Source organism: Cavia porcellus, unplaced genomic scaffold (genome assembly GCF_034190915.1).
Source record: "Cavia porcellus strain 051 isolate PalLab524CR breed Dunkin Hartley unplaced genomic scaffold, mCavPor4.1 scaffold_23, whole genome shotgun sequence".
In the NCBI taxonomy this organism is placed as follows: Eukaryota; Metazoa; Chordata; class Mammalia; order Rodentia; family Caviidae; genus Cavia; species Cavia porcellus.
Window position 1 is genome coordinate 429,391 of NW_026947506.1, and position 15,442 is coordinate 444,832.

Consider the following 15,442-nt stretch of genomic DNA (forward strand, 5'->3'; position numbering starts at 1 on the left):
AATGTCCTCTTGCTTTTACTGTTGCTACTGGGGATCCCTGTGGGCTGCCTGCTGGCCTCTGTATGTCTGCCAGAGTTCTGCTGTGGCTTGGCTTTCCCTGTAGCCCCAAGAGCCCTAGGCTTATTGTATTAGCAAGCTGCCCTCCTCACCTGGTACCTTGCTTTCGCCTCTCTGTGCCGGGTTGAGCAGCCTCTGCTGGCTGCTTTCACAACCCCTGAGCCCACGTCTATGTGGCCTTTCTTACTACCAGTCACAGTGAGCCTGAGTAGTTGCCTTCATGTTACTACAAGAAATACCTGAGGAAGTTAACTTTACAGACATAAAGGAATATTTGGCTTATTCTGTTTTGGGGACTGAGTCAAATAGCAGGGTGTAAGCTTGGAGGGTCATCTTTCGCTAACCTGCACCAAGGTGGCGGCATGTAGGAGGCCAGCAGCCTGCTTTTAAGAGGAGAGAACTGGGCTTCCTCCAAGCAGTCAGGGCTGAGGAGAACAGGGCAGGGGCTGGCAGTGGCTATGGTACAGGGAAGGGGAGAGGTAACCCTAGAGAGGGAGGTAGGCTGCGGGGCTGGGGAGCGCTGTCTCCACTGACCGTTCCTGGGTTGGGCTTCAAGGGCCATGTTGCTGTCGCTGTCAACTTTGCATATGGACAAGTCCAGTCCCAAAGGTAACAAACGCTGTTGTGGATGTTGGAAAACTGATGTCCTGGCACATTGGTGGAGGCGTAAGCTAGTGTGGCACATGGAAGGGTGCAGGGAGGGTCCAAAGGGTTGAAAAGGAGAGCTGTCTTCTGCTCCAGCCATTCTGAGAGTGTATCCAGAGGAAGCAAAGTCTGTCTGTCAGAGAGAAGTCTGTGTGTCCATGTGCATGGCAGCACTGTTCCCGCGGCCAAGGTGGAGGACGAGCCTGAGGATGGTTGGGTGCCATAAAGGCTGGAATGCTGCCGTTTCTGACAACATGGATGACCCACAGGACATCAGCCAGACAACAGAGGGGCACTCACTGTAAGAGGTTACTTACCCAGGAAATCTGAAAATGTTGGACTCATAAACACTGACGGAAGCACGGGGGTACTTGGGGGCTGGGAAAAGGACGCGGAGATGTGGGTCAGTCAGATGAATTGTGACGACTGTAGTTGGTTTGCAAACAGAAGCATCTGATAACATTTTTTTTGTTTGAAGCTGCATCAGATGACAAGCTTGACTGTGGCCATCCTTCCCACACCAACGCGACAGCAGACATTTTTCTGAAATAGTGGATAAAATAGTTTGTGAACCAAGGTACCGCATGGTATTTCAAAATTGTCAAGAGTATAGATTGTGCTATTACCACAATAATTCGGTATGTACATGAGGTAATGCTTATGATAAGTAATTTGAGTTACCTCCTTGCAGTGGCTACACATACCAAAATATCAGGTTGTCTACCAAAATCTATACAATTTTTGTCAAGTAAGGAATAAAAATAGCTAAAAGACAAAAAAGACGTTTGTTTAGAAGTAAAGGTGACAGGTCGTACGCCACTCTGACAAAACTGTGAAGCCCCCATTCCATCATACCTTGGTCTCTCCAGCAGCAGGAGGTGCCAGGGGGGCTGGCAGTGACTCTGCCCCTTCCTCTTTTGGCCTCTCTTGCTTCTTCCCTGCACAGCCTGCCTAGGGGCGGGGCTGCTGCTCTGATTACCTTTTGGAGGGAAAGGAGGAAATTGGTGGTCCCCAAATGTGTGGCAGTGTTTGGCAGCGCAGTGGCCTCTGTGCCCTCTGCTGTGGCTTTCAGGATAGGGTGGGTGTGCACCATGCTGGATAGGTGAACCATGGTGGGATCTGAGCACAGGTGAGCATGGCCCCGAGGACTCAGTGGGAAGTGGTCACAGACAGCAGCAGCTCTCAGAGTCACAGAAATGAGCAGCTCAGCTACGCCCACCCTGTGCTTAGCACTGACCATGAGCTCCCGTTGGTCAAATGCACACCAGGGGCTGATGGGTGTGTGTGCAAAGGGCAATGTGTTGTAACTCACTGCTCCCTGAAGACAGCAGAGGATCCCATGACCGAGTGTCTTCACAGCTGCTCTGTGAGAATCATCTCGAACTCCAGGTGACTCAGGCCTAGTATGCCTTTGAAGGCAGTGGCTATGGCGACTTAAATCTCCAGGGACACTGGAGAGGTGGAGGCCTTTGCAAAATATCTGATGGCCAGAGGAGGGCAGAGTAGGGGAGTGAATTGGTTTCTTCTGCCATCTCTTCCTCTCCTCAGCTCCTGCCCTCCAGAGTCTGACTCTCCATGTACACAGTCCCTCCTCATTTTTAACTTTCTATCTCTGTGACAAAATACTGGGAAAATGGCATCAAGGGGGAAAGATAACCGGTTTCAGAGGTTTCAGCTCATGTTCACTTGGCTCCGTGGCTCCCAGGCGTATGGTGAGGCAGACATCACGGCAGGACAAGGGCTACGTCCAGGCATGTGTTCAGCGGCCCCTTCTCCAGCGAGGCTCCACCTCCTGAAGGTCCCACCACTTCCCAGTAACCCCACATCTTCAGTATATGACCCTGGGACATTTCAGGTCCAAACGTTTACCGCGCCAGGTATGCCCTCCATCCTAGGATGATACCGCTCTGACCAGGGTGGGACACCTTAGAGGGTTCTGGTCCTTGAGCCAAAGGGAGGCTCTGACTTCACCCCATTTAAGAGACTGTATTTGGAGGAAGTTCTTTCAGGCTGTCAGGGAAGATACTGTTTTCAGGGTGTCACTTATGGTTCCACAGAGGTAAGTGCAGCTGTGGTCATCAGTCATTCTGGGGAGTCCTTAAATCAGGCCTCTAAGACTCCCCACAGAGCAGTGCCTGCTGACGCAGATCTGAAATCAATAGATGCTAATTCCGGTTCATTACTAACTCCTTGCTTAACCAATTAATCTAAATTAGTGGCTTTATTTGGAAGAACACATGATCAACTCAGGGCCTGTGGAGAGTGCCCCAGGGCCAACAGTTAGATGTGCAGAGCCAGGATGCCCCTGTGGATGGAGAGGAGTGCGGTTAGTCCAAGCTCTTGCCTTCCTTCCTGGTCCCATATAGCAGGGTCTGCTCACGGGATGTGGGTGAGTGGCGGAAGGGTGCAGCATCCATTGACTGTTTTTGTTTGTTTTTTTCAAATCAGGAATTATTAGCCGAGAAAATGCAGAGGATCTCCTGGAGAACATGATGGAGGGTGCGTTTCTGGTCCGAGTCAGTGAGAAGATCTGGGGCTACACCCTCTCTTACCGCCTGCACAAAGGCTTCAAGCACTTCCTTGTGGATGCATCTGGGGACTTTTACAGCTTCCTGGGCGTGGACCCCAATCGCCACGCGACTCTCACGGATCTCATTGATTTCCACAAGGTGTCCCTCTTCAGTGTGCCAGTTGGGGTGAAATGATGAAACTCTGGGGCCTAGAGAGGGCCAGGAAGCACGGGAAGCACACAGCTCCACATCAGGGGCCGTGGAGTCTCAGGGTCCTAGAGCAGCAGGGAGGAGTGTCCAGGCCAGGCTCTGGGGCCACTGCTCGCCCCTGCCTCCTCCTCTGACTCACAGTGTCTGGCCACTCTGCTCCAGGCCTCTTCCCCTGGAGGCCTGGTGCTCCCGGGTGCATGTCCCTCCTCCAAGCCCAGGCTGGCTCAGAAGTGGCGCAGCATGCTCTAGCTGGGCGTCTCTCAGCTTCAGAGCTCAGTGCAGCACAGCTGGCAGCTCTGTGGCCAGAGCAGCTTCTCCAGGGATGTACCAAACCCCTTCTCTTCTCTGAACCCCAGTTTTACCACACATTTCACACTCATTTCGTGTGTGGCCTTGGACAGGACACAGTCTCTGAGCACCCGTGGCCTAGCTGAGAGTCTTACTGCCTTTTGTAGGAGTGGGTTATTTATAAAGAACAAGCTTGTCTCATGGTTCTGGAAGTGTCTGGCAGGGGCTTTCTAGTTTCATCCCCCATGGTGGAAGGTGGAAGGTCAAAAGGTCCAATGAGAGTAGGAGGGGGCTGAACTGCACTCCCGAGATGGGGCATCAACCTGCTCATGTAGGCAGAGCCCTTGTGGCCTGATCGCCTCAGACAAGTGCCACCTCTTCATGCCCTACCATGGCAAATTATGCCATCAGCAGTGCTCATGGGGGCACAGAATGAAGCCGTAGCAGAGGCACAAAGCACACATCATACTTGACTGGTGTCCTAGTCACTTTCCTCAGTGCTGGGACAAATTACTCAACATCCAGAATTTAAAGGAGGAAGATTCTATTTTGGCTCATGTTTTGATGGCTCCCAGGTGGAAAGCTTGGCAGAGGGGCCTGGCAGTGGAAAAGCTGCTCCCACTCTGGTGGCCAGGAGGCAGAGAGAGAGAGAGAGAGAGAGAAAGAGAGAGAGAGAGAGAGAGAGAGAGAGAGAGAGAGAGAGAGAGAGAGACACTGTCCTAGGTCACAGCCCCGGTGACCTCCCTGCTGACCAGGTCCTTCCTACTAATGTCACATGTGGTTATGTCACCCCACCCCGTCCAGTCAGTCACCTTCACAAGCCCTGCACATGAGGCTTTGGGGGGCTAGGTTCTTGGCAGCTTTAGATGAGATCATGCGCATCACAGCACCCAGGCTCCATCTGCGCTTTGCAGGTGCAGGAGGGGCCACAGGGCCACTGGATCCTCTTGCTGGGCATTGATACAGTAGGGCCTCTTGGACCGGTGTTGCTTTCTCCTCATCCCTGTCCCTGGGGCAGGAGAGGTATGTAGCTTGTAATCTTTCTTGCGATTGAAGCATGTAGCAAACCACATGTCACAAGGACCTAGACCCCAAGTATACAGTGCTGCCCAGAAGACAGGACTAGCTGGAAGCTAAGCAGGTGGACTAATCCGTGCAGATCACTGCTGGTCTCGGGTTCCAGAGGAGAAAGTGGAGGGTGGCAGTGTGTGGCCACCAGGCCCTCCTCTGAGTCCTGCCTGCAGCCCCTTATATCACCCAAGCCTCTCTCCTTTGGTCCTCACACAGCCCTGCTGGGGGTGTACATGAGTCCTGCCTCACAGATCTGAAAACCAAAGCCAGGGAGGGTAAGAAACCCAGCCAAAGTCTCCCAGCTGTGTCAACTGGGTCCAGGAGTTAAGTAATCTCAAGGCTCTGTGCCAGTAAAGTCCGAGTTCATCCCGCTAAATCCCAGGTTCTTTGCTGTCCAATATGAGCTGCTCTACCAGCACAGAGTGCCTGTCCCTTTGTTCCTAGCGAAGGGTAAACGCCCCTCTCTCAGGACAAGCTTCTGAACAGCATAGTTGGGCCAGATATCCTTGAAGGCTCTTTGACCTGCCAAATCTAAACTTTAGAGATTGACAGATAGAGAGACACCATTTACGCCATGTAGAGATCTGGTGGCCAGATTCAATAAATTAAAATTTTAATTACACAATTCATTCACGCTCACATTTGAAGAAAAATCAAATGCAGTGCAAAATGAAAACCTCGTTCATTTCAAATCCTTGTTTCCCTCCTCCATGGGATGAATTGCAGCTTTGCATGTGTTTAGCCTAGGATTGCCTAGGATTGCAATCAAAACCTATGTTCATAGGAAAATACATGGTTTTGATACTTTTCACAGAAATTGGTTAGCTCTTCCTACAATGCTCAGCAACCTGACTTTGGAGAGAGCTCCCTAAGTACATCGCACAGCTTCATTTTCCAAAGCGTCATCTCTGGAATCACAGTTGGGAGTTTAAGTCCCAGCCTCACTGCCGTGTGTGACTCTGGGAACCACTCACACTTTGGTGCCTTGGTTCCCTCCACAGCATGTGGCTTAATGACCGGCACTTACCTATAAGGTTCTGGTGAGGTTTCAACAAGGCATCACTGTGTAAAGTGTTGAAACTACAGTATCCCCAGCATTGCAAGTCACCATGCTCTGTCTGCTGTTATTAAAATGTGTTGATGAGATGTCGGTGTTAGTGCATTCTCCGGCCTATGTGACAGTTTAACCACCTGCTGTCTCTTTCCATGAACGCATGGGCCTTCCAGCTTCTTGTGACCGCAAACACTGCCACAGAGACTTCTGCACTGTGTATATGTCACCGAGTCATTGTGGATACATGCTGAGTATCCCTGGAAATGGAATTGCTGGAGAGAAAAGTATGCACATTTTAATTGGAAAAGACCTGACAGATTGCCCTGCGAAGCATGGTGCCAGTTCATGTTGCTGCCAAAGCTGCAAGAGGCCTAAGCCCTGCACTGTGCTGGCGCTGAGGACTCGATCATTTAATGTTCCCTGTCAGATGGGCAGAGGCTGTGTCTCGCTATTGTTTAGTTGGCATTTCTCTGATTACCACGACACAGAGGATTTTCTCATGTGCTAAATGGCCCCTTGGATTTCTCTGTGATTCATCTGTTCATATGCTTTGTATATTTTTCTATTTAGATGTCTCTTCCTTATTGATGTGACAATTCCTTCAGCTGCTAAATTGCTCTTCAGTTGTGACCATTCTGCTTTTCAATTCTCCTGCTGAGATGTTTCTTTTTAATTTGTCTGGTCATTGTTTTCCTTTGCAGATCCATTTTTAGAAAATAATAGCCCATTCTTGTTTCACAGATGACTTCTCTGATTTCACTCAGCAAGTTAACACACATCTCTTAAAGGCACCTTCTGCTTGTTTTATAAACTTGGTATTTTCTTGGGAATCAGTTGTATTATTGAGTCTGGCATCTTGCTTTTATAGCTCTGATTGTCCTCAAATATTTATACATTTTGGGTTCCAAAGTGATCCTCCAACTTTAAATCTCCTGATTATCCTTGAGGGGACCCAGTTGCTGTTTCCCAAATCAGTTCTCCCCATGTTGCATTTGACAGTGGGCAGCTCATCCTTTGGTCTCCCCGGAACTGTTCAGGTCTCCTCATTTTCTGATCTGCCTGAGGCAAATGCTTGCTCAGAGTTCTGTCCCCAGCCTGACCCGACTTCGCTGGGCTTGGCCCTGCATTGACTGTGAAGAGCACATCCTGTGGGTTTTTGTTTTTCAGTGATTGCTCAACACTGTGACATTGTTGATGGTCAGGCCTTTTATTTTCCAGCACCTTAAAATAGATGTCTTCACAAAGACAAATTTTTTTTGCCCTTATTTCTATGGACTTGAGAGAGGGGGAAACAAAGGTATGGTCTTAGTTTTTCTGTTTTGAACCAGTTTGTTTCAGGTGAATGTTTTATAATCCTTTCTTGATTATGAGTAGTTTTTCTTTTTTCCCTTTTAGGAGGAAATTATCACCATCTCTGGGGGAGAGTTGCTACAGCAACCCTGTGGACAGAGGGAAAGCCCGCCTGACTACCACTTATTGTTTGAATGATAGTTTTGCCCTTCTTCAGTTGGGTTCCTTTGGGAAACTTCCCCCAGAGCCCAGCTTAAGAACTTTGCAGCTCAAATTCTTATGGCCTTCAGCCTTCAGCGAGTCCACCACAATCCAGAGGCACAAGAGGATCTGCATATCTCAAACTGTGCTAAACCCGAGGCGTTTGTGCTACTGTCCCCATCCCTGTGTGCAGGACAAACATTGCTAGTGGCTGATGCAAACTGTTTATGGAGAATCTAGCTCTGACCTCAAAAAGTGATGCTTATTTGTCATGACTGCCTTAAACCACACTTCTAGAGTGCGTGGGCCATGTTCTGATAATTCAGAATAATTCTAGTGCCGAGCCCTCCATCTAATATATGGTAGACTGTCACTAAGCGTTTGTTGAAGAAATGCAGCTCTTCTGACAGTTTTGCAACATGACCCAGTGTGATTACTTCTTCCTTCTCACTCTTTATAAAGTCATGAAAATACAAAGACAAATTGCAAAGTATTTATAAGGAGAACACAGAAGTGACATTCTTCATGACCTTCATCACACTTGTTGATGTTTCCACAGGAATTACCTGAGGCCTCCAAACCCCAGCTTCCAGGACAGGTGACTGAGTCTGCGATGCCTTCATTATTTGGTATCTCTCTTCCACTCTCTTGTGTCTTTGTGTCATATCTTGGCCCTGGCTTTGGAATATTAAAGTAGTGAGTTTATCTATTCCTACAGATGTGCCCAAGACCAAGATTGAATTATTAATCCAAGAATGGTGTTTGAACCTCTAACAAGATTGTAGTCTCTAGGCTGCTGTCTGCCTGAAGTTATTCAAATGATTAGCTCTGTTGTCTCTGCTTTTTTGATTTTGATGCTATTGTCTACTTAATCTGAGTATGTTCTTCATATTAATAGGAAGACTCTCCCAGTGATGGCCCAGTAACTCAAGGATGGTGTCTATTTGTGCATAACCATGTCCCATACATAGGACCATAGACCAGGAGACAGCAGATTGTGGTAGTAAAATTACAGGTCCTTGGATCAAGAAGACCTGGATTTGGAACCACAGTCTTGGTGCTCACCACCTTGCAGCAGAGTGCTTGGTGACTATACAGACACAAAGGGACTCTAGGGACATCAGGGGCCACTTAACCTTTCTTGTAGCTTCAGCAAACCTCTCTTATGCCTTGCTTGCTCTCTTGCCTTACCTGTTCCCCATGCCTTTGGCCACTTCCCAAGGCACTGTCACTATAACCCATTTTGCTTGGGCTCTGCTCTTTCTCCTTCTGTTGATCACTCTCAAGCCAGCAGTGCCACAGGCTCCTCCCTCTGGATGCCAGGATGCAGAAGAGCTGGGAGGTCAGTGTCCATGCAGTGAGCCCTGGACCAAAGGAGACTGAGGCAGGTGAATTGTTTTTTGCTCCTGCTCCTCCTGGAGGACTGACTCGGGGGCTGCTCTTCACACAGCCTCTTACAAGACAGATCTGCAAGATGGAGCAGACAATCACGATGACACCCAGCAGTGGCCAGAACAGATGACACCTCTATGTGTGCCTCCTACCTGTTGGCCTCACTCCATCTCCATTTGCACCTCTAGGATAGCCAAGGAATAACCCAGAGGCACTGGGCACAGGCTCTGCCCTTTGGGGACCTCAGAGAATCCCCATCACAAAGGTGTTTAATAACATCAACTTTGCAATTTCCAGAGATTCCTTCCCTGTCTCCCCTGGTAGATGAAAGGAAGTAGTAGGAGGATCCTGGCTTCTGAGGACTAAAATATCATTAAAGTCACCATATATCTATGAGGTCTTGGCAGAACCAAGTTTTTAAAAACATTTTTGGTTCTGCTATGTATCAAATTGAAATTAAGGAGGAGGAGGAGAAGAAGGAGGAGGAGGAAGAAGAGGAGGAGGAAGGAGAGGAGGAGAAGGAGAAGAAGAAGATGAAGAAGAAGAAGAAGAAGAAGAAGAAGAAGAAGAAGAAGAAGAAGAAGAAGAAGAAGAAGAACTACAACAAAATTTCAAAACATCAGTCAGGGGGCAACAATCGTATATACATTGTGCATTGTCATTTCCAAATCATTCACCCAGAGCACAAGACATCTGCATTCAATTGTCCAAACAATACCAGCATAAATCTTTCCCTTTAGTGAACTCAGAGCAATTAGTAGTATAACTATCTTAACTATATATATATATATATATATATAACTATTTATATATATATATATATATATAAATGCATACACATGTACATATGTTGTTTCAGCTTCTCACACTAATGAGACAATATGATGCTTACACATGTGTTCTTATTTATTTCACTTATGAGTATGGTCTCGAGTTGCATGCATTTACCTGTAAAAGTCTCCAGTTTATCCTTCTTTATTATTGAATACTACTACATCATAGAAAAATAACTCATCTTTTTTATCCATTCCTTAGTCAATGGTCGTTTAGGTTGTTCCCAAGATCTAACTATTGCAAACTGTGCTGCTATAAACATGGGCGCACATACATCATTGTGATATAATGCTCTTTTGGGAAGATTCCTAGAAGGAGAATAGCTGGATTGAATGTGACCTCTAGTCCTAGTTTTTTGAGGAATCTCCACATTGATTTCCATAGTGGTTGCACCAGTCTGCATCTCCTCCAACAGTGGAGAAGGATTCTTTTTTCCCCACAGCCCCTCTAGCACTTATTATTGCTTAATTTCTTGATAGTAGCCATTCTTTTTGGCAGTGAGGTAGAATATCAGTGTCATTTTAATTTGCATCTCTCAAATGAGCAGTGATGTTGAACTTTTTTTACATATTTATTTGCTGTTTGTATTTCTTCATCTGAGGAATGTGTGTTTATCTCAGATGCCTGTTTTTGAGCTGGATCTTTAAGTTTGGGAAGGCTGATTTTTTGAGTTCTTTATATATTCTCAATAGTAATCTTTTGTCTGAGGTGCATCTGGCAAACATTTTTTAAAAATTTTATTTAAGGAGAAAAAGAAAAAAAAACATAAAAAGGGTACAAGTTATACAGAATTTCAAAAAAATATACAATAGGAAATAATTATTTAATAGATCACATATTGTCATCTTAGAAATGGTTGTTCAAGTTACAAAATTAAAGCATATAAAGTGGACATTCAAACAGTGAGACTGCAAACAGCTCTGTTCAATGATCCATCAAAAACCCAGTAATATGGTTATCTATCTTATATGCTTAAATATACATGCAGTTATATCCTTTAGAGCACTTTGTTTTCCTCTCTTTTTTACAATGACAATTACACATTTTGGGTTTTATTACTCCCACAGTTCTTATTACTTTTTTTTTCAAGAGAATAAAATCAAATGTGACATAACAAAACAGAGTCAGTCAAATAAAAAGGATGGACATAGTACATAATGTAAAAACAGAATACAAGGTGATCAACAATGGTTATTATAATGCCTTTTGCTATCTTAAAAAGAATTGCCTATATCATCTGTTATAATAAAATTGAATAAAACAGTAAAGAACAAAACCAATAAAACTAAAACATTGGAGACATTATGGGACTTCACAAGAAGATAATAGTCAAACCAGAACGGGCATCATAGTGAATCTTATTGCCTTCACAGTTGTTGCTTATACTCTCAAACTTGGTACTATCAAGCAAGATCGAATAGAGTAAAATCAGTCAAAACAAGTTGGTGAGAGCATACAGGATTTCAAGTCAAATTAATAGGAAATCAAAGTGGGTTACTATACTATATCCTGCTATTTTTTGTTTTTTTCTCTTAATTAGAAAGATAAAAATAAATAATAAAAAAGAGGGATTGAGATAAAAGAGGATATAATAAAACAGCACAGGTCAGAACATAATCATTTACACAAAATAGTGTTTCACTACAAGATATCTCGACATAAAAATAATTACCGTAGTGGCTCTTTCCTTGAAATCTTTGAGTATAACTTCATATGCTGTAGCATCAAACATATCAAGACAATGTAAAACCATTCAAGAGAATGCCAGTATTACAGGGTATTTAGAACCAACTAACAGAAAATGAATAATGGTTTCCATATAATCTCCTTGTCTATAAAAGTATTTGTTTATATTATCACATATAATAAAATCCAATAAGATACAACCTGTTCAGATCAGTGGAGACAGAAGAACAAAACCTTGATGGGACTTCAAAACAAGATGATATTAAATCAGCACTAGCTATTATGATGTCTTGTTTTCTCCAAAATAGCTGTTCATACCATCTATTCTCCGCCTCATTTATGTTGAACTCTTTTTCTGTCATTAGTTGTCAGTTTGTCTTCTTCATTTTGCTTTCTGCTCCATTCATTGTGGCTTCTCTGCCACTATTTCTGGAATCTTGGTATTTTTCTCTTTTAGAATGTCCTGCAGTATTCTCTGTAGAGTTGAATTGGTGGTTGCAAACTCCCCTAGTTTCTCTGTATCTTGGAAGCAGCTTGTTTCTCCCTTAATTTCTAGGGACAGTTGTGCAGGATATATCAATCTTGGATGGAGGTTATTGTCTTTCAAAGCTTGAATTATTTCACCCCATGCTCTTCTTGATTTGATGGTTTGTGCTGAGAAGTCTGCTGTAATTCTGATGAGTTTTCCCTTGTAAGTGATCTGTTTCTTGTCTCTGACAGCTTTTAATATTCTGTTCTTATATTGGATTTCTGGACTTTTGATTATTATATACCTGGGTGTAGTTCTGTTTGGGTTGTAGGTGGCTGGGGTCCTGTATGCCTCATAGATCTGAGTATCTTTACCTTTTCCCATATTAGGAAAGTTCTCCTTGATTATTTCTGTGAATAGCCTTTGCAGTTCATTTGTTTGTATCCCTGCTTCTTCTTTTACATTCTTAATTCTTAAATTATAGATCCTCGTATCATCTTCTAGCCTTTGTATTATTGCTGTTTGTTTTCTTGTTATTTTTAAGAAGTTTTTCCTCTCATGCTCCCACATTACAAATCTGTCCCTCCAGTTCAGATAATCTATCCTTAGTTTCTTTCAAGCTGTTATGCCAGCTTTCAATAGAGTTTTTAGTTTCCTGGTAATCTCTTTGAATCTGCTTCATGTATTCTATGTTTTTTCTATTTTCTTCATCAAACAATTCTCCCCTTTTTTTCTGTTCTTCCATTCCACCATATGTTTTTTCTTGGGAGGTGCTTAGCATTTCTTTAACTATTCTACTTATATCTTGCTTTACTTGGTTAAATACGCCACTTTTGAACTCGTTTATGAGGTCCCGGAGATATTGCTTTATGTCAATTGGTGCTGTGCCCTGATATTGCATGTTTTCTGTCCTCATTCTCCTTTGCACTTACCTTTCCTGGATCAGTGTTCACAGGACTGGGGACTGAGAATCCTTTCTTGTTGCTCCCTCTTTCCATACTTTTTGTTCCTTCCATACAAGTATATATAGGAGACTCAGTTTCTTTCTTTGTGGGTTACAGTTTGTTTGAATCACACCGGCCAGGTGTTCCCACCCACTGCAATGTACTAGGGAGACACAGACCTGGGCAGCCTATGCTGGGCCCGCCCCTCCAGTTCAGTTAACCTGCTGAAGGCTACCCTGCATTAGGGTGCACTGCCAGGCACAGGGACCTGGTTTGGGCTAGCCTACTGGGTCGTAGTCCACGTTGTCACCCAAGTTAAGCACTCCCCACCAATCCCGCCTGAGAGGGGAATATGACTGAAGTCACTGTGGTGTCCTGTTCCGACTAGTCTGCCTGGTCTCAGAATGATCTCTGTTAGAGCCTCCTAGTCTATGGAAGGGTCCCCATTCTTCTCACTCACTGCAGGTCAATGCAGGGCTCCAAAATTTTTTTTCCACGTTGAGTGTTGTCTCTTCACCCTGTTGGTGGTTCCTCTTACTGTGCATGAGCTTTTCAGTAGGGTGAGATCCCAGTTGTTGATTCTTTGAGATAGTTCCTGTGCAATCTGGATTTTGTTCATAGTCTTTGCCTACATCAATGTCTTCAAGAGTTTTACCTATTCTACATTCCAGAAGAATTAATGAGAATTGAAATTGTTAAATGCATTTAATTTTGCAAAACTTCTGTATAACATGGAAGAAAATTTTTTATGGCAATCATTAGTTGTTTTGGCAGATCTATTAAATGGTTAATATGGAAACTGTTTAAAGGAGAGGTGTTGCTCACTATAACAGCAAACTGAGACAACTTCACACTCAGTGGTAATCTAGATGGATGTGATGGGATTTTCGACAAGTTGGGAGATCTTTCCAGCAGCAGCTTTGAAAGCAGACCAAGAAAGGTTGGGAACCTGAATCCCCCGCCTGTTGCTGCTGTCACCTCCTAATTAATATGTGGCAGACAACTGCTGAGTTTTCTGTCCCTAACACCTACATTTCATCTTATTTGGGACCTGAACTTTCTGCATGTCTAATATATTTTAGGTTTTACCTGGCTTTAAAATAAATTCCTTGTAAGTTGTCCTGCAGATGAAATTACTCTCTGGAAAACTGCAATTTCATCTTGAGAGTTTTATTATGCTAATAAATGTCAGAATTCTCAAATAGAGGAATTGCCTCTTTTTTTTTTCTGGAGCCCTACAAATATAATGAAAAAAAAGTCAACTATAACACTCAGCAGAGAGAAAATTTACACTCTATAACTAGAAAGAGAAGTTGTAAAGAACACTATGCAACTTAATGGAAGATAAATTTCAGGCAATGAAAAGGCAGCTTGATATACAGATTCAGGAGACCCCTGAGTGACAAATGTTTTAAGGACCATCCAGTGATTCAGGGGCTTAAACAGGGGCATGGACATAGTGGGACTCTAGAGAGAGGCATGCATGTGGAGATCTGGGGCTGAGGGACTTTGTTCCCTTTCAGTCCCTTTAAAGTTTTCTTTATTATCAGGACTAACTTGGAATCCCAGATGAATTTCTCTATCTCTGGGCCATAATTTATTGTGAAATGGGTGAGTTCTGACAGATTCAGAAAGAGGCAATGAAAACAGTATAAAAATTTATGAATATAAATAACACATTATAAAAGCCTTATGTATGTGAATTCTCACTACCAGGCTTGAAGAAGACAATACTTTTATCTCCATCCTATACTTGGGAAACTGAGGCATGGAAAGGTTTGTAGATTTCCCAGAGTCACTTCTCTGGGATGATATAGCACAGAGATAGGTCATAGTGTGGCCTCTGGGTCCATGTGAGCCTTAAGCCAATGCTGCTCTGACTGATGTGTGAACTGAATCTGTGGTGATGTTAGAAACCCAGATTCTCCATCAGATATCTGAATACTTACATCAGTTTAAAAGAAGAAAAGGTTCAGTTTTGCTCATGGTTCCCAGGGCTCCAGTCCATGGTCTCTTGGTCCTATTGCTTTGAGCTTATGGTAGTATGGTGCATGTTGGCAGAGAGCATGTGGCAGGGAGGCTGCTTTAACATTCAGAATCCTCTGTGATAGAAAAGCCCCACTGAGTACACCTGCTGCTTTAGGTTAGAATCCCAAGTCTACTGCTTTTCAGTTGTTAAGAGGAATACAGAAATACGCATGCAAACACATGAGACTGAGAAAGTACAAGAGTTCTGCTGACAGCAAGTCTGAAATGGGGATTTTGAGAGTTGAAACTGAAGTCATATCTTGCAAATCTCATTTATGAGAGGCTCAGTGGCATAAGCATCTGCCTTGCAAGCAGGCAGCTGTGAGTTTGATCCCCGGTACTGATAAAAACAAAAAAGACCCCCCCCCCCAAATCTCTTTTATGACTCACAGAATAGAAGAATCATGTCAAGCCAAATATCCAGGAAGAACTTAAGCTTGCTTTCCTTTAACCAGCTCATGAGATCTGTGTGAAAAAGAAGACATCTTACATATAAGTGGATCCAATAGAAACATTATGACTTATTAAAAAATTGTAATCAAGTGTGCATAACATAAAATTCATTATTTAATCCATCTACAGTTCAGTGGCACTAAGCACATTTGCATTGTTGTGCAGCTATCAACATGATCTTTCTAGAACTATTCTCATATTGCAAATCTGGAACTGTTTCCAGGGGAATTATGACCCAGCCCTTTAAGGGCCTGAAACAGTAAGATCCCAAATTTGAGCTCAGCATGGGTAACTTAGCCATTTACCAAGA

General features: G+C 44.0%; 1 protein-coding gene across 1 annotated transcript in view; it reads left to right on the forward strand.

The window, feature by feature from the left end:
- The window catches only part of Sh2d4b (SH2 domain containing 4B), a 120,167-nt gene extending 106,312 nt beyond the window's left edge, over positions 1-13,855 (forward strand). The window contains exons 7-8 of the mRNA XM_063233696.1: positions 3,151-3,371; positions 7,231-13,855. Of these exons, the coding sequence (XP_063089766.1) occupies positions 3,151-3,371; positions 7,231-7,323 (314 nt within the window). The 3' untranslated portion in view covers positions 7,324-13,855. The remainder of the gene's footprint in view (positions 1-3,150; positions 3,372-7,230) is intronic.
- Positions 13,856-15,442: the final 1,587 nt, after the last annotated feature.